This window comes from Zootoca vivipara, chromosome 12 (genome assembly GCF_965207765.1).
Source record: "Zootoca vivipara chromosome 12, rZooViv2.hap1.1, whole genome shotgun sequence".
NCBI lineage: Eukaryota > Metazoa > Chordata > Lepidosauria > Squamata > Lacertidae > Zootoca > Zootoca vivipara.
In genome coordinates, this window is record NC_142595.1 from 37,071,573 (window position 1) to 37,095,125 (window position 23,553).

The 23,553-nt window shown below is 48.6% G+C and overlaps 2 protein-coding genes across 3 annotated transcripts; one reads left to right on the forward strand and one right to left on the reverse strand.

Annotated features, from left to right (window-relative positions):
• Positions 1-3,732: 3,732 nt before the first annotated feature.
• On the forward strand, positions 3,733-15,560 carry LOC148683984 (uncharacterized). The gene is made up of 5 exons (XM_088654731.1): positions 3,733-3,763; positions 6,200-6,214; positions 8,277-8,402; positions 11,278-11,362; positions 14,882-15,560. Exons 1-5 carry the CDS (start codon positions 3,733-3,735, stop codon positions 15,519-15,521), a joined length of 897 nt encoding a protein of 298 aa, XP_088510857.1. The 3' UTR covers positions 15,522-15,560.
• TMEM238 (transmembrane protein 238) lies at positions 15,532-21,884 on the reverse strand. 2 transcript variants are annotated; one of them, XM_035135604.3, is made up of 3 exons: positions 21,508-21,884; positions 20,746-21,216; positions 15,532-16,127 (listed from the first exon to the last, which is right to left on the reverse strand). In XM_035135604.3, exon 2 carries the CDS (start codon positions 21,108-21,110, stop codon positions 20,751-20,753), a length of 360 nt encoding a protein of 119 aa, XP_034991495.1. In that variant the 5' UTR covers positions 21,111-21,216; positions 21,508-21,884; the 3' UTR covers positions 15,532-16,127; positions 20,746-20,750. The 2 variants fall into 2 exon arrangements, with proteins under 2 accessions (XP_034991495.1, XP_088512297.1); XM_088656171.1 differs by lacking the exon at positions 21,508-21,884 and having other exon boundaries at positions 20,746-21,459.
• Positions 21,885-23,553: the final 1,669 nt, after the last annotated feature.

The window sequence follows — 23,553 nt, forward strand, 5'->3', positions numbered from 1 at the left end:
GGGGGTGGGAAGAAGGTGGAAAAGGTGTTCATGTATGTACCATCTTTTGTAATTTGTAAAACCAATAAAAATTATGTTTTAAAAATAAAAAAAAAATCAATGGTGAAAGTCCTGTGACTTCGATGCAGACTAATAACACACTCCTATAAATGTCTACTAATGAGTAAGTGCTACTGAATTCAGCCGGAGTTGCTTACAGGTAAATGCATACAGGACTCTGATAAATCAGTCACACTTTTGTCCCATTGAAACAAATGGGGCCAAAGCATAGGCAACTCACAGAGCAAGTCTAGGCATGTCTACTCAGAAGTAAACCCTACTTTACTCCAAGGTAAGTGGGTTAAGAAATGCAGCCTGATGTTATGATCCAATACCCTTTGGATTTGTCTAGGAGGCATCCCCATTAAACTCAGGGAGTCTTACTTTTGAGTAGAAGTGTGTACAGTTGCACTGGAAGTCTGATTCCAATTGTCTATGTTTTGCACTCACTTGTGGGGTGCCTCAAGGTTCCGTTCTCTCTCCCATGCTTTTTAATATCTATATGAAGCCGCTGGGAGAGATCATCAGGGGGTTTGGGCTGGGTGTTCACCAGTATGCAGATGACACCCAGTTCTACCTCTCTTTTAAATCAGAACCAGTGAAGGCGGTGAAGGTCCTGGAGGCGGTTGGAGGATGGATGGCAGCTAACGGATTGAGGTTGAATCCTGACAAGACAGAAGTACTGTTTTGGGGGGAAAGGAGGCGGGCGGGTGTGGAGGACTCCCTGGTCCTGAATGGGGTAACTGTGCCCCTGAAGGACCAGGTGCACAGCCTGGGAGTCATTTTGGACTCACAGCTGTCCATGGAGGCACAGGTTAATTCTGTGTCCAGGGCGGCTGCCTACCAGCTCCATCTGGTACGCAGGCTGAGACCCTACCTGCCCGCAGACTGTCTCGCCAGAGTGGGGCATGCTCTGGTTATCTCCTGCTTGGACTACTGCAATGCGCTCTACGTGGGGCTACCTTTGAAGGTGACCCAAAAACTGTAATTAATCCAGAATGTGGCAGCTAGACTAGTGACTGGGAGTGGCCGCCGGGACCACATAACACCGGGAGAGATCTACACTGGCTCCCGGTACGTTTCCGAACACAATTCAAAGTGTTGGTACTGACCTTTAAAGCCCTAAACGGCCTCGGTCCTGTATACCTGAAAGAGCGTCTCCACCTTCATCATTCAGCCCGGACACTGAGATCTAGCACTGAGGGCCTTCTGACAGTTCCCTCATTGCAAGAAGTGAGGTTACAGGGAACCAGACAGAGGGCCTTCTCGGTAGTGGCACCCGCCCTGTGGAACGCCCTCCCAGCAACTGAAGGTGGCTGTTTAGGGAAGTTTTTAATGTTTGATGCTGTACTGTTTTTAATATTCAATTGGAAGCCGCCCAGAGTGGCTGGGGAAACCCAGCCAGATGGGCGGGGTATAAATAATAAATTATTATCATTATTATTATTATTGCACTGGCAGGCAGAAAGTGGAAAAAGTTGAGTTGATTACCAGCCAACTTTTTTACCCACTGAGGCAGAACTGGCCCTTCCTGTTGCTGAGTGACCTTTCTCTCTCTCTTTTAAGTCTTACCCAAAGAAATGATTATGAGGTAGTCTTTTCAAACACATTGGTTTTTCAGAGTTTTTTAGGGAATGGAGCTACTGCTTACCTTGAAAAACAGAGGAGGGTGATTGAGGTTTTCAGGGCAACGTGGAGCAACCCTTACATAACTCAATGGAAAAGGCTGGAGCTCCTTATATTGCAGCAGCTTTGCTGAGTGTTCTGCAGAGATCCTTCCCTCTAGGCAACAACCAGCCAAACACTTTGGTTCCCACAGTAAGTAGGCCATCATCCTTCCACGTTGAGGACGACAACACCCAGCCAGGCTGGAGGGTCCCTTCTGCCTTTCATAAGAGTAGCCTAAAGTCGCTGTTTTATCTCCTACCAATGAGAGACGCTGCAATTGCCAAATTTCTATGCAACTAATAAAGATGGGGGGGCTGGGGGCTGGGAGAGGTGTCTATATTTAATCTGGTAACATTAGGTAAACTGAGGGATCTCAATTTTAGAAATAACTGCTCATCTTTTTCCTCCAAAAAGGGGTTGGCGACCTCTAGTGCCCAAAACCTGTGACTGCCCCAGTTTAAAAGAGGACAAAATCTAATAAATACATAAATTGAGTGCAAAGGCAAATAAGTAAGTAAATATAAAGTTGCCGTTTGCCAAAGCAATGGTCAGCATAAGTTGGGCTCCAGCTGTCAATAACTCCAGGCAGCATGGCAGTGGTCGGGGAAGATGGAAGGTGGAGTCCAAAAACATCAGGGTTCCCCAGCCCTGACTAAACCCACAGTAGCCAACCAGATGCTTCCAGGAAGCCAACAAGCAGGGCATGAGGGCAGTATTCCTTCCCGGCTGTTGCCTCCCTCCAGCAACTTGCATTTTCAGGTATACTACTGTTGAACATGGAAGTTCCATTTATTTATCGTGGTGAATTACCACTGTCATACCCGTCTATTCTCAATGTATTTGCCTATCCCCCTTCTAAGTCTTCTAAAGTAGGGGGCACCACTGCAGATTCCTTAATTTAATTATGTACTGTGCGAAGAAGCACTGGTTTTTGCCCTTCCTGAGTCTACTGTTCCTCAATTTCATTGGGTGACCTCAATTCTTAGTATTTTGGGAGAGGACAAAGGCTCAATCCATTTTTTCCCCACACCATGCTTAATTATATATAACCCCCTCCTTAACTATCCCCCCCAAACAAAACATTTTCGCTAAACTGTTAGCATTATAATGATATAGCATTTTTAGTTTCCTAAATCTCATTCAGTTGCACAACAAGTATCTGTAATTCCATGTTGCAGAGGAAAGTATTGGGGTTGAAGTAACCTCCAATCCCACCATGAGTGGGGCTCATCTGTACCTTCATTTGCCCTGCAGCTTTCCCCTAGGTAGGAAAATCAGCAGTTTTCCAAGGGGAAGCTGCGGGGCAAATGCAAAACCGCTTGGATCCTCCTTGCTTTCTGGGTGCAGGACAAGCAGAAAAGTGTGGGTGACCCCCAAGTCTTGATGCCACCTCTATACTGCAGGACTTGATCTCCTTCCGCAGGGCCTGTAAGACAGAGCTATTCCGCCTGGCCTTTAATTTGACTTAGCCTGATCCTCTATTCCCTTTCCCCTTTCCTTTTTATGAAGAAACCCTTATGGGACCCCACATTCAAACCCTTCTCTGGTCTCCTGCTGGCCCTAGTAGGACCAACTTGGCCAGTTAGCCCTGGTGATCATTTGATGTTTACTGAATGGGGTTTTTTTCTTCCCTAAAATGACCCCTGAATTTTTTAATTTTATTGACATTGATGCTGCATTTATGTTGTATTTTATGCTTTAATTACAGTTTTCTATTCGCTGTTAGCCGCCCTGAGCCTGGTTTTTAAACTGGGAAGGGTGGGGTATAAATAAAAATTAATAATAATAATAATAATATTACTCCATCTACTCTAGTTCCAGGACCATGGGCAGATCCACACCGTACATTTGAAGCACACAACCCCTGCCCGAAGAATCATGGGAACTGTAGTTTCCCACTCGCAGAGCTACATCCCACAGCACCCTTAACAAACTACAGTTCCTAGGATTCTTTGGGGGAAATCACGTGCTTTTAAATGTGGGGCTCAGAGAGTTGCAATCGATACTGGAGCATTTCAGGGTAGGATGTGGGAGAGCATCTGCAAAGAACAGCAGGGTAGGAAATCGCTGCTTCCCATCATTTCCCCTGGGGCAGCGCAGCCATGACCTCAGTTCCCAATAAACGTGCAGGCTCCAGATTTTATAGCCTGAGCCCGACATGAATAAAGGGGTGGGGGGGTTGTATCTGCATTTAATAACCCTTGATTAGATTGTCCTTCCACGCTGCTGGGCGCCAGGAACGGCGGAGCCACGAGTGGCCGGGAATTTGTAAGATGGCTTCCCGCTAGGGTCGAGAGCAAGGACGGTTCCCCCTCAGTCCCAGCCCATGAATGCAACAATTGGCTTGTCTGTTGATGAAAAGCCACAAGCAGGAGTGTGTGTGTGTGTGTGTGTGTGTGTGTGTGTGTGTGTGTGTGTGTGACAGCAGGACAAAGTAATGAAAGCACCAAAGGACACATTTCAAGAAAGACCGTGTTGCGGGGACGACAACACACAAGCCAAACTGCTAATCAAGTTTTAAAATGCTGGTTTTCAAACCACTTACGTGTGCAGTTTAACTGGTCCTTTTGCCAGCAAAAGTCAAGGCGTATGTAGCCAGCACAATCATTTTTTTGATTTGCAATCAGATTTAATCATTTTTATTTACAGCTGCAATCAAGGTGATTCAGAATGGAGGATCTCCCTCCCATCCCTTCCAGAGCACCGCTTATTGGCGGATCCGCATCCAGGCAGCTAACAGAGGCTGGCATAGTTTGAGTTGATCCGGAGTTAACTGAGTGACCTTGTCCTTTAATCAATTAAACCTGGTCATTTCCCATGCAGAAGATCCCAACATCCATCTCCCATCTTCTCCAGAGAAAAGCTCCCGCCTGACACCCTGGAGAGCAGCTGCCAGTCAGAGTCAACAATACTGAGCTAGATGGACCAGTGGGCAAGGACACACTGCATGCCCAGGTAAAAGAGAAACAGACTTGAATAACATCCAGGAAGGTAAAGGTAAAGGGACCCCTGACCATTAGGTCCAGTCGTGACCGACTCTGGGGTTGCGCGCTCATCTCGCATTATTGGCCGAGGGAGCCGGCGTATAGCTTCCAGGTCATGTGGCCAGCATGACAAAGCCGCTTCTGGCAAACCAGAGCAGCACATGGAAACGCCGTTTACCTTCCCGTTGTAGCGGTTCCTATTTATCTACTTGCATTTTGACGTGCTTTTGAACTGCTAGGTTGGCAGGAGCTGGGACCAAGCAACGGGAGCTCACCCCGTCGCAGGGATTCGAACCGCCGACCTTCTGATCAGCAAGCCCTAGGCTCAGTGGTTTAACCACAGCGCCACCTGGGTCCCTGACATCCAGGAAAGGAGACCAAAATCTTGGTTTTGCAGCTGACTTGATGGAGGGTCTAAGGTGAAGCTTCTTTACTATTTTGGGGGCAGGGGGCAGGATATTGCCACATTCCAGAACCGGCGCTGTCTCGCTAGGTACTTTCCTGCGTCCCACTGCTCAACACAAACAGATGTCCCCCCAAAATGCTTCCCACTTTCCAGAGTGGTGACATGTTTTGGTGAAGTATTAGTAGGTTATTTCCTTTGGATGAGCTTGCAATGGGGATGGCTGCAGCTCAGTGGCAGAGCTGTGCTCCTTGAATTCTGCTGCCCTCTGCTGGGCAAACGTCTCCTGCTTCCTTAAACAGCTCACCCATGCTCCACTATTGTTTAATTGAACTCGCTCCCTGAGCGTATGCGCTTCTGCCTCTCTCCTTCAATCCCTCCTCAAAACCCACCTTGCCTTCATGTATTTGCTTTATCCTCTTGCTCCTTTTATGAGCATAGGGTGCCCTAAAGTGAATCAAAACTTTCACTCATCTGCCCCAGTATTATCTACTACACTAAGGCCGTGCACACACCATACATTTAAAGCGCCTGACTTTTCCCAAGGGATACTGGGAACCTTAGCTTGTTTAGGGTGCTGGGAATTGTAGCTCTGTGAGCAGAGGTGGCGCGTTCCATTTTGCTGCTGGAGACCACTGCTGCCTGCCTTGGCTACCCTATTGCCTCCGCCACTGGCAGTGCTAGCATTTGGTGCCCATTGTGGGCGAGATCTCGCCAATTTCAGGGGAGCTCTTGCGTGCTTTTCCTCAGGATTCTATTATTGGGAGGGCTGGATAGGAACACAAAAAGAGCCTGCAGGATCAGGCCAGTGGCCCATCTAGTCCAGCATCTTGTTCTCCCGGTGGCCAGCCAGATGTTTTTAGGAAACAAACGAACAGGATCTCGAGCCTCCTCCTACCCCAGGCCCCCAGCCTCCTGGTTGCTAGGTGTACGAATACTCTAGAACTCCCAGGTTCTATGACACTTCTCTGCAATTCTGACACCATTCATGTCGCAGGCAGCCTCATGGCTCAGGCCCACCCCCTGCCACGTGGAACTGGCGTCCCCAAAAGGAGAGAGATATGAGATATGAGCCAGCGTGGTCTGGCTTTTCTTCTTTTTCTAGTGCTGGTCCTAGAAGGTATGTAGAGGAACCTGCCTCCCTCAGTCCCCAAGGCTGGGATCAATGCTAGTTTCTTTTGCCATTCATTTGTTAGTTTCTGTACCGCTTCATGCCAAAGTTTTAGGGTTCTAAGTGGGATGTTGCAAGAGGATCTGGCAGGTGGTGGTGGTGGGATCATGGGCGGTGGTTGTGTTTGCCGTTGCCTTCCATTCAAAATCAATTATGGGCACCACAATTTAAGTACCGTAGCCTAAATTTTGTTTGCCAGGGGAAATCAAGAAGGTGGGGGGGAACACAATCCATATTCCTTTCATAACACATGACCAATGTTTATTGAATACATATATTCTTAAGACTGTTGCAGGAATCCACCCAGCCTTCATGGGAAAATGTGTCGTAATCTTTTAGAGCAATCAAATGAAATGTGTAAAACATGGCATGATGAAAGTCTGCAATTTCATCAGGACAAGTTATTTGTTGCTTACTGTGGCAACCATTGCTTTCTTGAAAATTATCTTTTGCACCATGAAGACAAATCAAAGTAATTTTTTTTTAAGGAGGTGGGGAAATCATGTGTACTATTTCATTAATCTGCTTGCATGTGTTGAGTGTTATTTGGAGACTAGTAAAGGTAAAGGGACCCCTGACCATTAGGTCCAGTCGTGAGAGGTTGCAATGCTCATCTCGTGTTATTGGCTGAGGGAGCTGGCGTACAGCTTCCGGGTCATGTGGCCAGCATGTCATAGCCGCCTCTGGTGAACCAGAGCAGCGCACGAAAACGCCGTTTACCTTCCCGCCGGAGCGGTACCTATTTATCTACTTGCACTTTGACGTGCTTTCGAACGGCTAGGTTGGCAGGAGCAGGGACCAAGCAACGGGAGCTCACCCTGTTGCAGGGATTCAAACTGCCGACCTTCTGATCGCCAAGCCCTAGGCTCTGTGGTTTAACCCACAGCGCCACCCGCGTCCCTAACTCCCAGTAATTTCACATTATCTATCATGATTGCAGATGAGACTGAATAAAACACTTACTAGGGGGGAAAAATCTGAATTTGCCCCTTTCCTTCCAGCAGGTACTAGTGGGAATTTCCTCAAGCCTCTCAGTGAGTAAAAGTGCTACTTCTTTTGCTTCCTCCTCTCTCTCTCTCTCTCTCTCTCTCTCTCTCTCTCTCTCTCTCTCTCTCTCTCTCTCTCTCTCTCTCTCTCTCTCTCTCTCTCTCTCTCTCTCCTTTCTTCTGACCCTGAAGTGCTGCTCTCAAAAAAGACAGAGATCAAGGGGCTCCCTCTTGAGGCAACAACAGGAACATCAGCCTCAGGAAGTCCAACACTTAAAAAGCAAGCGGTGGAAGAATTTGTGTCCCTCCAAATGTGTCACATTGTCCCCCCAGACCATTGGCCATGCTGGCAGGGGCTGATGGGAGTTGGAGTCCAACAGCATCAGGAAAGCCACGGGTTCCCCACCCCCTGGCTTACAATGTCCCCCCGCTTCGTCTTGCCCATACTTTCCCAAGCTTCCCTTCACAGCCTTAAGAACTAAAGGCTTGGCACCGATCAATTTGTTCCAGTTGTAGCCAAGCCTGATGCTTTCAGGATACTCAGATTTCACATCCAGTGCCAATTTTGTGTGGTGTGATTGTAAAAGCCCTGCTTGGCAGCTTAGTGTTTCTGTGATGAAATATGAGGGCTACAACTCTCACCATCCCTGCCCACTGGTTGTACTTACCGGGGCCGATGGGAGGTCCAAGATTCCCTACTCCTGGACTGAGGAGGCTGAATGCCTTCTTTCTGCATATCGAATGTCATGTGTGCAGCACACCCAAAATGCACCCAAGTTCAGCATTCAATACACATGATCCCACAGTGTGGGCAAACCAGGATGAACGTTCAGTAAATGAATGACAGATGGGCACCCAAAACCTCCAGTGAAGGAGATTTATTGTACATTTATTGTCATGGGAATTATGGGGAAGTCCTGATTTACCAGTGTGGTGGAGCTGTGGCTCATTTCTTTGTGAGAGGTTGGCAGGACAGAAGCAACCTAAAAACTGGTTGCTTGAATGAATCTCCGTCTCTTTTCTAGCATGCCAACAGGACTCTTCCTTTCAGAAAAAATGTGGTGGCGAAGCAGAAAGTTTCTACCCTCACCAGTGCCAGCAAAAGCAATGCTGTTATAATAACCATACCTGCTACTACCATGCTGTTGATGGTAAGCATGAGCACACTTTAGTGGCAATTCGCTTATAGCATCTCATTGGTTGCACGTTTTTCTTCTTTTCTGGAAGAGTCCGTATCACAAGGGCATTATCTGTACTACAAACCATACCTGTATAGCTGTCATGGTTCCCCTCTGCCCCCGCCCCAAAAGGACCTTGGGAACTGGAATTAGATGCTGGCAAAGCTCTTGCATTTCCTTAGCCCTTCTTGCAGAACCAGGGTGTCCTGAGGAGAGAGAATGACTGTCAGGCCAGTGTGAGTCTGTGGCATAAATAATATCCTCCTTCCTTTGGCAAACAGAGACTTGTAGTCGCAGGCACCTGTTGGACAGCGCCTGAGTATTCACAGGTGACAGGAACAAATGTCTTTCCTCACACATGTCCATGCCACGTTGTGCCTGATATAAGCGCTCAGTCTGCTGAATCCGTGCTTGGTTGCAATAATGGACTGGATGAGGGCCAATACACTGAAGCTTAATCCAGACAAGACTGAGGTGCTGTTGGTGCTGACCAGTTGAGTGGTGCGCAGATTGCTCTAGATGGGGGTCACACTCCTTCTGAAGGAGCCAATTTGTGGTTTGGGGGTTCTTCTGGGCTCACTGCTTTCACTTGAGGTAACAGGTGACCTCAGCGGGGCAGAATGCCTTCTGTCGGCTTGGGCCGGTGGCCCATCTACAACTTCTAAATGGACAGGGATAACTGTTTTTGAGCTTTAAAGCCCTTTCTGCCTCAGGATCCCAATGCCTTCTGCAACACTCCTTGCCCCAATATGAACCTATTTGGACCCTTAAATCCAAAGAGGGCCTTTTCAGCTGTGGCTCCCTGTCTGAGGAATGAGCTCACCATCTTTACAATGGCATGTGAGGTAAAGACTTATCTTGCCCCCTCCCAAGGCTTTTGATAAACTAAGATTATATTGTTTGTTATTAGTATGCTGCCAAAGTCACAGTGGCTGTTACAGGGGTTGTTGTTTTATGTTCTGTTTTATGGTGCAATATATCTATTTGTTTCTAACAGTGTCGTACGTCCTTTGAAAACTAGAGTGAAGATTATGCTGCCCACTGTCAGGGCAAACTGTATTTTAATGGCTGGTTCTATGAAAATGTGTTTATTGTTTTTTACCAGTTCGTCATTATTACTTTCTTTACATCTTGATGTTTTTAAATGTCTGAAGCCACCTTGAATCCCAGAAAGGTGGGATATAAATACCAATACCAATAATAATAATAATAATAATAATAATAATAATAATAATAATGTCATTTGGAGACCTTTGGGTAACAAGTGACTAACAAATATTTTATTATAATTGTAATTGTTCTGGGGAGACACACAGGCGAGCTAAAACTAACAGCACAATCCTATCCATGTTTACTCAAAATAAGACTCATGGTGTCCAGTTTGCTTAGGATTGCTGCCAGCAAAGCTCTTTTCACTGAGGCTGAGTACATTTTACTGGCTTTCAATGCTGTATGTACACGGCTTCACATACCAATGGCGGGAGTGGACTGACTCCAGAGCAAACAGCCTTGTTCTAAGTGGATACAATGAATGTCTGAGGGAATATCTGGCTGTGCCCCCAAGCTGTGCCCATTTGTTTTAACATCTGCCGATAACAGCAGCTGCAATCGTTTTGGGAAGGGAGCATCTCCCTAGAACAGGGATTCCCAAACCGGAGCGCCTGGACCACCTGTGTTCCCATGGCCTTTGTTCAGGAGGTCTGCAGCCTGTCTGTAAAAATACTAGTGAAAACCATACAGCAGCCCCCTCCCAAACTGCGGCCCTCCAGATGTTTTGGCCTACAACTCCCATGATCCCCAGCTAACAGGACCAGTGGTCGGGGAAGATTGGAATTGTAGTCCAAAACATCTGGAGGGCCGAAGTTTGGGGATGCCTGCCATACAGCATTTAACACAGCACATCACAATGCTTGCGACAGGCAGGGGGGGGGAAGCATTAAGTGTTCCACCAAGACGCTCGAAAAATTTCAAGCGGTCCAGTCCGTGAGGTGGGGAAGCTTGGGAACCAGTTCTCTAGAAGATGTTCTAACATCATGTGTAGGTAAACCACTTGGAGGTCTTTTTGCTTGAGTAAGCATTATATAGATTTTGGTAAGTAGCCTGTGGGTATGATGCAAAAAACCAACCACAAAACTGGGAAAGCCCCCCCCCCCCGGAGAAAAGAAGGGGGAACTCCAGATACTTGGAATAGGATTTATTTATTATTATGATTATTTTACTATTAGACCGTCTGCCATTATGTTTTGTATTATGTTTTGATCATTGATGTTCTGTAATGTGTTTTTAATGTTGTACACCACCCTGGGATCTTCTGATAAAGGGCACTATATAAACAGAAATAATAATAATAATTAATAATAATAATCAGGCCCTAACTGCTAGTTTCAACACTCTGTGTTCTCCATCCAGGCAAGCGAGAAGCTTTATTAGAGTTCAAGGGCACATCCCAGACTAGCAAAATCACCTGAGGGGGTGCAAAGGAGGGCAAGTGAGTGAGGGGGGAGAATCCTGAGGGCCACATTTGCTCTCCCCCACCCCCGGTCTAAGGTTGCCCAGCCTCACTCTGCATGTTTCAGAGCGTATCCTTCCTCAGAGGCGCATTTTTAGCAGTATTTCCGTGATACCATTTGCTGGGAACTGCAAATGAAAAGAGTGGCTGTTGTGCTCATGTCCTTCTCGTGGGCTTCCTGCAGGCATATGGTTGGCCACTGCGAGAGCAGGATGCTGGACTAGGTGGGTCTGTGCCCTAGGGCGCCCTCTAATTTAGCCTGGATCAAGCCATGCCATCACCCATTACATCTCAGCCTCTGGGTGAGGGAATCACTAACATCTGCCTTTCCCCCGACAGCTGCCAGACAACGCCGGAACGCAGGGATCCTTGGCGGGATCTCTGTCATCGTGGCCATCCTCAGCATGTGTCTTTATTTCAGCTGGTAGGTGGCTCCATTTTGGCTTCTTTGCGTACCTTCCAGCAGGTGGGGTTCGAAGGAGGATGGAAACAACATGCAGAAAAGGAAATGCACATAAAAACCTGTGATTTAAAAAAAAAATACCACTGCTTTACGCAGCGCTGCTAATATTGGACAGCTTTAGCATACTCAGGAATCACACGTTCTGTGTCCCTTTTGTAGAAAATGTTACAGTATACTTTGTGCCTGCAGAACCTGGCCATTGCATTTGCTCACGGTGCGTTATGACAGCCATTTGTGAATTCTCAGGGTGGGTTTTTTTAAAAATCCTAAACACTGAATCACAGAACTGTGGAGTTGGAACGGAACCCCAAGGGTTCCATTTATTCCACTGTCCTGCAATTCAGGAAGCTCAGTTTAAGCATCCACGACAGATGGCCATCCAACCTCTGCTTAAAAACCTCCAAGGAAAGAGAGTCCACCACCTCTCTTGTGAGTCTGTTCCACTGCCAAACAGCTCTTACCGTCAGAAAGTTCTTCCTGATGTTTAGCAGGAATCTCCTTTCTTGTGATTTGAATCCAGCGATTCTGGTCCTACCCTCTGGAGCAGGAGAAAACAAGCCTGCTCTGTCCTCCGTGTGACAACCCTTAGAGGTTTTGCTAAAAGCCCAGCCAGCTTTTAGCTGCTTTATTTTGTTATGATTGATTTGATCAGCGAGGGAACTTTGGTGCTTGTATTTGGGATCAAGATGGCAAAGAATTGGTGTGCAAAGTGTGAGTCTTTAGCTTTATTACCATTGTATTTGGGGAATGGAGCACGGGGGGTTGGAGTGCCCATGGCTCCTTTTGAAATACTGTGCTTCTGCCTTTTTTTCCAAGAGTGAAAGTTCTCAAGGGTTAATCCTTGATTGAGAACTGTTTTAAAAAATGCTTTTCTCATGGTAGTTATATTATGGGGTGGCTGGGGGGTGGGGGTGGGATCTGCCCAACCGCTCCGGAGATCTTGTTTTCAAATGTATGGCACTTACTATTTTTATTTGGGTGATATCTCGGGCTCCACTCCCCCCCCCCCCAAGCCTGTGGTTTTGTTAAAAGTGAAAGTATCGTTCTTGGTGTTTTGCTAGAATTGTACTGTGGCCCGCTTTGCAAGGCTGCTGCGAGAATGAAAAATTATAAAGCACTTCCGCAAATTTAAATCGCTATTACAAAAAGTCGAAAGCAGCAGAGGTGGTTCAGATGAGAACGCTGTGGGCGCAGCCTGTGTATCATAAAAGAGCATGGATTACTCTCTCCCTGCCCAACCCTAGCAGACACCCGCACACTGGATCTGCTGAGCACACGCATGTAAAGTCTAATGTTTATAGGCCAGAAGGACCTGGTTGTGTCCCATATTCTTTTTATTTCATTTTTAGGTTTGCTTGGTTTTGCATTATTTCAAACACTGCCTTCCCCACCACTTTCAGAAGGCCCTATCTAGTTCCTGTACCAGGTCCAGAGTACTCCAACCGCCAATAGTCAGATCTGTTTCCCCACCCCCATAGTAAAAACTGCTCTCTTCCACAATAATATGGGAGTCCCCTAGTACTTCTAGTCTAAGCCCATAGGAGGTCTAGCTCCCTTTAAGAAACTCAGAAACCTGGACCTGCCAAACCTCATATTACCTTCCCAATCACCACTGACTTCACCTTTTCATTCTTGGGAACCACCTGTAACAAAGTACCCCCTTTTTTTTAACATGACAGGGGATGCCCCTTTCCGCTTGCTCTATTTACCACCCCCCCTTGCCTTGCCTCAGTTTCCATCCTAGTTTCCCTTTCCACAACCACACCTCCCCTTGCCTTGTCTGTTTCCTCCTCGAGACCACCATTTGTTGTCTTTTCCTCAGCGTCGGAACCCACAAAAAGGCGGCCGCCATAGCTGCCAAGTTTTCCCTTTTCTCGCGAGGAAGCCTATTCAGCATAAGGGAAAATCCCTGTAAAAAAGGGATAACTTGGCAGCTATGGCGGCCGCATCTCCCGCGATATTGCAGCTTCCCACCACATGAACGACACACCTCCCCGTGCCCCACTGTCTTGCTCACCAAAAGGGCAACATCTGTCCTCTTCCTCCCTCCCCCTTTCCTTTCCTCCCTTTATTCTTTTCTCTCCCTCTCCTGCCAGAAAAATCCTCCCTCAGTGTAAGGGAGAAAGAGACAAAGTACAAGTCACCCTCCCCCCCCCAAGTCATGGTCAGGCGGCCCTCCAGATGTTTTGGCCTACAACTCCCATGATCCCTAGCTAACAGGACCAGTGGTCAGGGATGATGGGAATTGTAGTCCAAAACATCTGGAGGGCCGAAGTTTGGGGATGCCTGGTCATGGTAGTGAAGCTCCCTCCCCCAAGTTGTGCCTCAGTCCCTGTGCCTCTTGTGCCCCCTACTGGCAGGGGTGTCACCTATTGTACAAAGGTGAGCATCTCACCTGTTTCTCTGCCAGATTTTGCCACTGCCCCCCCCCCCACAGAAGGCTGTCCCAACATGGCATGAGGCCCCCAGGCTTTTAAAGGCCTGCTTCCCCTTTCCCATTTGGGCTTAGCTGTATACAACTGATGATAATTGGTTCTAAACTAGTAAAGAACCAGCAAACCAGAAATGAGTGAAGATTTGTAGTGAGGACGTACTTTTTCTCCTCCTCCTCCTCTTTGCCATATTTTGTGATTTTTCTCTAGAAAAGCAGATCCCTTAACTCTACCAGTGCAACCTTCCTCGGGTTAGGCCGAGGCCCTCTTGATTCACCAGTAACGCTACCCCACACAGGTTCCTGGAATGCTTAGGAACACAACTGTTGTTAAAGTAGCTGCTTTTTTTCCCTAGGAAAGGTCCTGGGCCTTGTCCATGACCCAGTGTGGCAGTGGGGTTAGCGGAGCTGTCAGAAACATGAGGAGCCTTACCACCAGTGGCCTCATATTTTAGCCAAAGTTATTAGAAAGGCTTGCTGTCAGAAAGAACTAGGGTGCTACGTGATTTCAGGGGGCAGCCTACTGTGGAAGAGCAGGTCCGTATCTCAGTCGTGAAGCAGCACCATCCCTCATTCACCCCTTTGTGGAGCAGGCCTGTGCTGATTGCCAAGTCACCTCCCTCATCCCATTAGAGCTGTTTTCAAAGGGTAAAAACACAGTGAGAAGAACCGATAGATAATGAAGCAGTCCCCAAATACCATAGCTGCCAAGTTTTCCCTTTTCTCGCAAGGAAGCCTATTCAGCATAAGGGAAAATCCCTTTAAAAAAGGGATAACTTGGCAGCTATGCCGAATACTCCTCTCCCTGAGATCAAGAATCTCATGCTCCAGATAAGGGGGGAAGCAGCCAACTTGAATAACAGAAGCCAGGTGTATTCATCAGTAGAGGAGGGGATGTTGTGGCCGGGGTAGGGGGGGTAGGGGTAGCAGAGCGCACCCCATAGAAAACCCTACATGCAGACACCCATTCCTGCATGCCTGCATGCCCTAGGAAATCCACCTTTCCCTTCTTCCCTCCCCATGTTCTGATATGCTTCTCTCCCAAACAGGAAGTTTAAGGAGTTCCAAGTAAAGGAAAGAGAGATGGAGAGGCCACGGAGCGAGGGCGAAATGGCCGATTATCTGGTCAAGCTCCTGGACGAAGAAAGTGAAGTGGACGACGCCCTAGATCACAGGAACCCTTGGATGCAAGGAAATTATGGGAATCAGCCGCGCTGGAGCACAGAAGGGAGGATGGGAAGCATGGAGCAGACGCCGTGGAGTGCAGAGATCACCCCGGAACCGAGCCCAGGGCCAATGCAGCCAGCGGAAACCCTGGCGCTGGCCCCGCCGCCGCCCCCCCCAGAACCCCCGCCAGCACCGCCTCCAGCACCTCCGCCAGCACCGCCTCCAGCACCTCCGCCAGCACCAGCGGGGGGACCTCCTCCGCCAGCACCTCCACCCCCACCTCCCCCGCCACCTGCGGCACCAACCCCGGCGGCATCTGGAGAACCACCCCCAGCAGCTCCACCACCCCCGCCACCTCCAGCACCAGCCCCGGCGGCATCTGGGGAACCACCCCCACCAGCTCCACCACCCCCGCCACCCCCGCCACCTCCAGCACCAGCCCCGGCGGCATCTGGGGAACCACCCCCGGCACCTCCACCACCCCCACCCCCACCCCCTCCACCAGCTCCTCCACCAGCATAACCACCCCATATAGCACATATATATTTATTATCAATAAAAAGTTTAGTTTCCCCAGCCTCTGGTTATTGCTGTGGTATCTAGATCCAATCCCCCGAGAATCATTGGTCCCCTGGGAGAGAAATCAGGAGTCCCATTCCCCTGGCCACCTTTGACAATCCTCCCATCCATCCCAGCTCTACTTCTCGACCCCATTTTTCTGCCCTTGCGACTTCAGAAGCTTTGAGGCAAGAAGAGAGGAGGCCACTTTCTCGCCCATGGCCCCGCCACTGAGTAGAAAGCCAGAATTTCTGTCTGTTGTGCCTTTGTTATGGGTCCTGGTTCAGAAGGGGTGCCCACCCACATTGCAGCAAAAAGAAAAGAACGGAGACCTTGGGGGTGGGGTGGGGGGAGGAACGCATTATTGAAATGTATGTAAAGCAAAATCCACACAGAAACGACTGGATGAAGATGGGCGCAGCTGGGGGAGAGATGAGTCTAATATCCCTTTCCTGGGATATGGTCAAAGGCCAGGTCCAGTCCCAGGAGAACATCATCCAATCTGGCGAGTCTATTCATTCATCCCGCAAGTGGGCCAGTAAATCCTCCAGTTAATGGCAAGCAGGACACCTGCAAGAAAAGGAGAATTGGGGGTTGTTGGAGCAAGAATGGAAATAGTGGCAACAGCTCCCAAGTCAAGTAGGAGGAAGGGGAGAGGCACTTAAGAGGGTGAAAATGAAATCCAGGCAGTGGCATGCCGGAGAGTCCCCTGCCCCGGGCAAGGATGAGAAGCGCCTGGCACTCGCACGAGGTTTTGTAGCTGTTAAATTTGTATCCTGCCTTTCCACCAAATGGTGCTCAAGGCAGCCAATGACAAAAATGCAAACATTGTAAGGTGCAACAGAACACAATAGAACACAAAAGTTAAAAGAACACCACAAGGCCAGTAAACAGAACTAAAAACAACCAGGTACAACGGTTTTTCAGCGTATTTGCAAGTCACCTGGTGGCTCAAAGGCCTGTTTAAATAAAAATGCTGTTGCCTGCCAAAAGAAGGGCATCAGAGGGTTCCAGAGCCAAGAAGGCTCCTCCCTGAAATTGCTGCCCAATGTGCTCCAGATGTTGGTGGGACAGGCGGGAGGGCATCTGAGGCCTTTAGCACCTGTGCAGGCTCACAATTTAGTACCATTTTTTTAAAAAGCCTTGCTAAAAAATGGAAAACAGGTGGCAAGCCTAGACGCCCGGACATTGCGAGGCTGCCACAGGAAGCAAAGCCCACAGCTTAGTGGTAGGAAATGTGCAGACAAAGCCCAACCCAACCCCCAGCACCTCTAAGGTAAGGCTGCCTCCGGTCTGAATCCCCAGAGGACGTGTGGCTTGCTGGTGAACAATATGGTGGCAAGGCTTCGTGCCTCCCATGCTCAGCGAGGATGTTTATATGGCAGTAGTGCTGCTGATCCCGAGCCAAGTTTCCCCCAAAGAATCCTGGGAAGTGTAGTTTGTTAAAGAGGGGCTGACAGTCGTTAGGGTTCCCCTTGCAGAGATGCAATTCCCAGAGTGGTTTAACAATCAACTCCTCTTCTTCCAAGGGCACTCTGGGAATTGTAGCTGTGTGAGAGGGACAGGGGTATCTTAATAGCTCTCGACCACCTTAACAAACTACAGTTCCCAGGATCCTCTGGGGGAAGCCATGACTGTCAAAGTGGTATAATAGTGCTGGTGTGGATGCTGCCCAGTGGTCTATCCTGACCAGCGGCTTCCTAGCATTTCAGAGAGGAGACATTTCCAGCCGTACTTGCAGATATGCCAGAGATTGAACCTGGGACCTTCTGCGTGCAAGACAGATGCTCTACCACTACACTTTGAGCTCTTCCTTTTCAAGCAGATGCTTCTGCAAAGCAGGACATATGGCCATCTTAATGGCAGGAAAGGTTCAGGTGATTGGTAGGCAAAGAAAAAAGCGAGAAATGGCTTGCTGGGCGGAGGGGGCAGGGGGGAGGCTGCGTATGCCGCTGTGAGCCCCTTGAAGGAGGGCGTGAGAGCAATAAACTAAATAAATAGAAGTAGAATCATAGAATGGTAGTCCAACCCATCTAGTCCAACCCCCCTGCAACGCAGGAATCTCTTGACCCCACAAACCTGAGATTAAGAGTCTCCTGCTCTACTGACTGAGCCACATTAGCAAGTTTGGGAAAGCGGAGGGTGGGGAGATGCAGGTTTAGAAAGCTCAAGAAACAGGGCTGTGAAGAACTTGAAGAGCAGCTGAATGCAACCCAGTGAGCAGACATTTATGTGCCCCCACCCCTTCCACCTCTCATGCAGACAGAAAACAAAACTGAGCTTGTCACATATACAGGTGAAACTCGGAAAATTAGAATATTGTCGAAAAGTGCATTTATTTCAGTAATGCAACTTAAAAGGTGAAACCAATATATGAGATGCATGACATGCAAAGCAAGATACGTCAAGCCTTTATTTGTTGTAATTATTTGTCGTTAGGCGGGTCAATTATAAATGGAATGTAATTAATGAAATGCAACAGCGATGTTTATTTTTGTATCATTGTGACTATTTGTTTTATTACTGTGGAATTTCCAAAAGGAAGCATTTGTAAAAATTAAAAGAAAATAAAAAAATATTAAGTTGCATTACTGAAATAAATGCACTTTTCGACAATATTCTAATCTTCCGAGTTTCACCTGTATAGCAGGAATGATGCTGTGTTCAGCATAGAAGGTGGTCAGCCTCGCAGTCTGCCAGAGATACCAGGATGGGTGTATGGGTGTGTATGTGAATGTGAGGATTGTCTCTTGTTTCATCCAGATTTAAAAAAAAAAGCCCAACGACACCTGCTGTCTCTGGTTTCAGGCCATGTTGTGTTAAAAGTTTAATGATGATACTGAAAGAGGAACAAAAGTGAGAAGGGAAGTTAAAAGGCAGAAGAGAGAGCAGGGCTGTGGTCCTCAAAGGATGCGGAAGGACAGAAGCTGGCCTCTGCCGGATTAGACCAAGGCTCCACCTCGACCATCCTTGATTTAGGTCTCTTGGGCCATTTTGGCCAGGTCACCCCCTCCTGCCTTGCACCTGGTATCATGTCTATGGTGTCAGGTGTGGGATAGATTGGCATAGCAGCAGGGTAAAAAGGTTTTTTTTTTCAGGCACAGCTGATGGACAGCACCTGCAAAGCCCTTTGCAAGGAGGCTGAAGCGCCGACTATCAGCTGAATCAAGTTCTTAAGATTCTAGAGTCTAGAGTGCTGTGTTTCCAAGGCTGCCTTGGGGAAGATCCCAGCAAGGCCTTCCCCCCTCCCCCCACTGTGTCTTCCAGATTCTGGTATATATTGCCTCTGAACATGGATGATTCATTTAGCAAACATGGCCAATAGACCTGTTCTCCACGAATGTGTCCAATCCTTCTTAAAAGTCATCTTAGCTGTGGTCACATCCCAAAAAATCTGCACAACAGGCAGAAATCTATCAGGTGCAACTTCTTCTGGCATAGAGATAGTGTTGATCAGCAAAGTTTTGCTGGCTGAATTTATGCTTGCTGCTCAACGTGAAAGAACAAACACACACACACACACACACACACACACACACACTTGCAGCTGGTCGATAAGGGCGACGGGGGCTCTTTCTCAGCTCTCCAGGGAAACATAAGTGAACAGGTAATAATGCTAAGCATCTGCTCTGCCATTCTCCAACCCATCCACAAAATGCTGCGGGTCAACAAGCCTCCCCTTCCATTAAGGCTGTGGTTCCCAAACGTTTCCCTGCCACGGACCACTTGAAATTTGCTGAGGGTCCCGGCAGACCACTAAATGAGTTTCTGCCTGTTGTAGTGTTTGCCACGTGCTGTTGCTAGAGGCCGAATGATTTTTTAATCGTAGTTTTATTGCATCTTTTATTTCTTACATAATGTATTCTTTTGTACTGCAATTTGAATTCTATAGAATCCAAATGGTAATGAAATAAAAAGTAAAAGGAGCAATGAAGATATGATTAAAAATCAATACTGTATATTTAACTCAATGGATGTGCCATCTTCCGTCTTCAAATTCAGAGACACACCACGGCCCACCTGAATGAAGCTTGTGGACCACCAGTGATCTGTGTTGGTTTGGGAACCCCTGCTTTAAATGATCTGCAGCAGAGGGGTGCTGGGGTTGGTAGAAGCAGCCCATTGAGGGAAAGTGTGGCTGCTCACCCTACAAATCGAATCTGTCCCAGAATAGCTGCTGGTTCGATTCTCACAGTCACAAATGCCTTGGGGGAAAGTCGGGTTTAACTCCACCTCTTCCATGCTAATTGTAGATCAAAAGGAGACCAAGGGAGCAACTGGTCCAGGTTAAAGCATGCACATCCCACAGTATTAAAGGATTATGACAGGTTGGGACAGACATTGCCTCAACCAAAGCATCCAGATGGCCAGGAAAAGAAAACTTCAAAAACACCTAACTCCTGGCGCCTTTTATCAGCAAGCTGGTGTGCAGAAATCAGCAGGGGAAGATTTTCACGGCATGAAAGCGAAACATAATCGCCCACCTGATGTCAAGCAAGCTATTAAAGGCAGCGGGTTAAAAAGTCTGCAGCTCTTGTGGCTGTAGAGACTTGCCCAAGGAAATCAGAGCAGGACACAGGAAGGTAATTTATGCCAAGGCTGGGTTCACACTCCCATTTACTGTGCACTCACTAGGTTTCCAGTGCTGGTTTTTTTAAACAGAATAATAGAATCTGAAAATAATAGAATTGTAGAGTTGGATGGGACCCTGAGGGTCATCTAGCCCAACCCCTTGCAATGCAGAGATTTCAACTAAAGCATCCATGACAGATGGCCATTCAAACTCTGCTTTAAGACCTCTAAGAAAGGAGTCCACTACCTCCAAAGGGAGTCTGTTCCGCTATCAAACTTTTTACACATGTATTCTTTGATGGATCGCTTCTCAAGCCAATTTGTGAACCCCTTTGCATCGTGCAAAGACATCCCGCCCCGTCAACGCCTCCTGGTGTTAACACAAACGAATCTGACCCTATTGAAGGGGCGCTGATGTGAACAGTTGGACGGCGGGAAAGAGCCATCCAAGGCGTCGAAAACGACGGCGGACAACTCCACTGCACCCTGAGGCTAGTAACGTCAACACACCCCGAGCAGGACCATGGGACCGGTCCATCTAGCCCAATACTGCCGACCCTGACTGGCAGCAGCCGTCCATCGGGAGACGGGGCTGGCGGGCAGGGCTGAGTATTACCTCGTCTAGGCTGCTTCCCGGCTGCTCTGCATCGTCCTCATGGCCAGCCGAGTGTCCTGGCGCCGGGACCACGTCCGCGAGATCTTCCTGGCCAGGCGGGCCAGCGTGCCGCCCTTGGCGCCGTAGTCCCTGGCCAGTTCTTCGGGGGCAATCTCGATGTTGCCCGTATACCACATGATCCAGCCCAGCAGGCTCAGGAACACCAGCACGGCGCCCGAGTAGATCAGCAGGTCACCGAAGTCGCGGCCCCGAAGGCGCAGCCGCGCGAAGATGCCCGTCAGCAGCGCCCCGGTGCCCGCGGCGTCCATGAGCACCGCGAAGGCCAAGGCCAGACGGCAGCGGCCCAGCCCCGAGGGGGAGCCCATAATGCCCGGGGATCGGCGGCGCCCGTCGTCGAGGGGGGCCGCGCGGCACGTCAGGGCTCCTTCCCAAGAGGGAGAAGCGGGGCGAGCTTCAGGATCAGGAAGGGCGCTGCAAAAAAAAAAAAAAGTGTGGGGTGGTGGGTGGGACGTGGGAGATTTTGGACGGCACAAAAAAAGCTCCCAAGTCACACCGAGGCAACCCGAGAGGGAAGGAAGAAGAGGGGAGCCAGGATGGCGCCCTTCCAGACAAAACCCCGTCCAGAGAAAGGGAGGGAGGAAGAGGGCGAGGAAGGACAGCGGGGAAGGCGTCCCGGGCAGGAAGGAGGAGTGGCTCAGGTGAGAGAGACCCGGGAAAGCGGCCCGACCAGTTTCATAAGGGGAGGGACCAGCAAACAAATACCGTAGTAGACGTATCGGCTTGGCTTTGCCCTCTCACGATCCGGGAATCCAGGCTCTCCAAGCCCCCTGCTGACCTTGAGCTAACCTGTGTCCCAGCCACCGCTGCCCCGCCTAATTTGGGAGTCCGCGATGCTTGCTCGTTTGATCTCGCAAATGGGAATAACTGCCCCACCTCCCCAAGAATGCAAGAATCTGCCTCTCAGTTGGCTTGCAGGGGGACCCAGGAGTCCCCGTCTTGTCCTCTCAACCCCCCCCCCCGCACCCCTCCTTTTCACCATGTACAGAATTAGTCATCAACTCATGCACTACAATGGGCCCAATCATAAAGGCGCAAGAGAAGCTTCCTGCTCCCTTTTGTGCGGACAGCCAACCAGACCCAAGGAAAAAGTTGGAAGGGGTGTGGCGGGTGGCGGTGCTATTTACAGCCCTGGATGTGCAGGAATGCATTGTGTTTCTTATTAAGCCGCCTTTTATCAATGATGCAGCCCTGCAGGAATACAGTAACTGCCGTCAAGACTGCATTCCTAAGCGCACCGACAAGAGCCTAACGCCCACTGAACTCAATGGGACTTGCTTAGGTAACATTTGGAAACAGCCCGCCATCTTTCGCCTCCCTAAAGTAGGCATTTCACATTTGCCGTCATGGGTGCAGGTGTCCTCTCTTGACTACACACACCTGTCGTGAAAAGTTACGTGGTTTCAGCAGGAAGTTATGGGACATACAAGGATTGGAAACGAATCGGTATGTTCCTCCCGTAACTTTGCCGGCACAAATAATAGTATTGAAGGCAGGATGACATGTAACTGCCCCAATAGCGTCATGAGCACAAATAATCATGAGTGCACAATAAAAAGAATTCTGGAAGGACTGCAGGCATTCCCAAACTGCGGCCCTCTAGATTTTTGGCCTACAACTCCCATGATCCCTAGCTAACAGGGCCAGTGGTCGGGGAAGATGGGAATTGTAGTCCAAAACATCTGGAGGGCCAAAGTTTGGGGATGCCTGGACTAAGGTAACCATTATATTGTATTTGAAATCAGGGTGGTAAAGAGCATTGAAATGAGAGCAGCAATAATTTTCTCCAATTATTAAAAGACCGGGGAAATTCATGGAGCATATATGGCTATCAATGGCTACAAGCCACAGTGGCTATGCTCTGCTTCCATGGTCAGAAACAGTAATGCTTCTCAATATCAGTTGCTGGAAACTACAGGAGGGGTGAGGGGTCTTGTGCTGGACTGGATTGTTGGCCATTGGTCAAATCCATGTGTGATGATGACTGCAGATGACATTAACAGATAAGGCATTATGGGTGTGCATCCCACCATAAGCTTTGGGTCACCCCAAATGATACACATGCAGCTCCAGGAGACTGTCTTTTATTAAAAGGCATTGGGTGATTTTTTAAACCTTCATGCAAATAAGGAGCTGGGAACATGTAGAGTTCCATCTCAGAGTGATCTCAGGTGGTGCAATGGGTCAGTGTGTCTGGCTCTTAGCCAGAGGTTTGATGGTTTGAACCCAGCCAGGGACGGCGGTAGACAGAATTCTTGCATTGCAGAGGGTTGGACTTGGCATCCCTCTCAACTCTACAGTTTTATTATTTCCTGAGATCTAAGGCCATTGTGCCAGAAGCTACACAGAGCCCCTTAAATGCTTTCTGTACGTTGCCTCTAAATGGTGGCCACATATAGCTTCTGACCATGTGGCGAAACTCAGGTTTGCCGCCTCTCTGCAGCTTCTTGGGAATTCAAGGAAGCGGAAAGCTTGGTTCGTGTTTCCTGTTTAGCAGGACAGTTGCTTCCTGGTGGGAGGATCAAACACACTTTGTTTGAACAGCAGAATCGTGAGAGACCAACAGATCACATGCGAAGTGCTGGCACTGGCGCTGCAGGTCCTCAGGGAGACGGAGCGCTGGTGTGGGAACTCTTCACATGATCTTCCTATCTCATGGAGTTCTTTCATTCATTCCTGCATTGCCAGAGCTCCAATGGGGAGAGCAGCATCCTCAATACCATGCTGGTGACATGTGAATCAGATCTCTGG

Bases quoted from the DNA above. Each gene is read 5' to 3' on its own strand.
- TMEM238 (XM_035135604.3), bottom strand. From the start codon at position 21,110: ATGGGCTCCCCCTCGGGGCTGGGCCGCTGCCGTCTGGCCTTGGCCTTC.
- LOC148683984 (XM_088654731.1), top strand. From the start codon at position 3,733: ATGTGGGAGAGCATCTGCAAAGAACAGCAGG. The intron at 8,403-11,277 runs GTAAGCATGAGC...TTCCCCCGACAG, and splicing joins CTACTACCATGCTGTTGATG to CTGCCAGACAACGCCGGAAC. The intron at 11,363-14,881 runs GTAGGTGGCTCC...TCTCCCAAACAG, and splicing joins ATGTGTCTTTATTTCAGCTG to GAAGTTTAAGGAGTTCCAAG.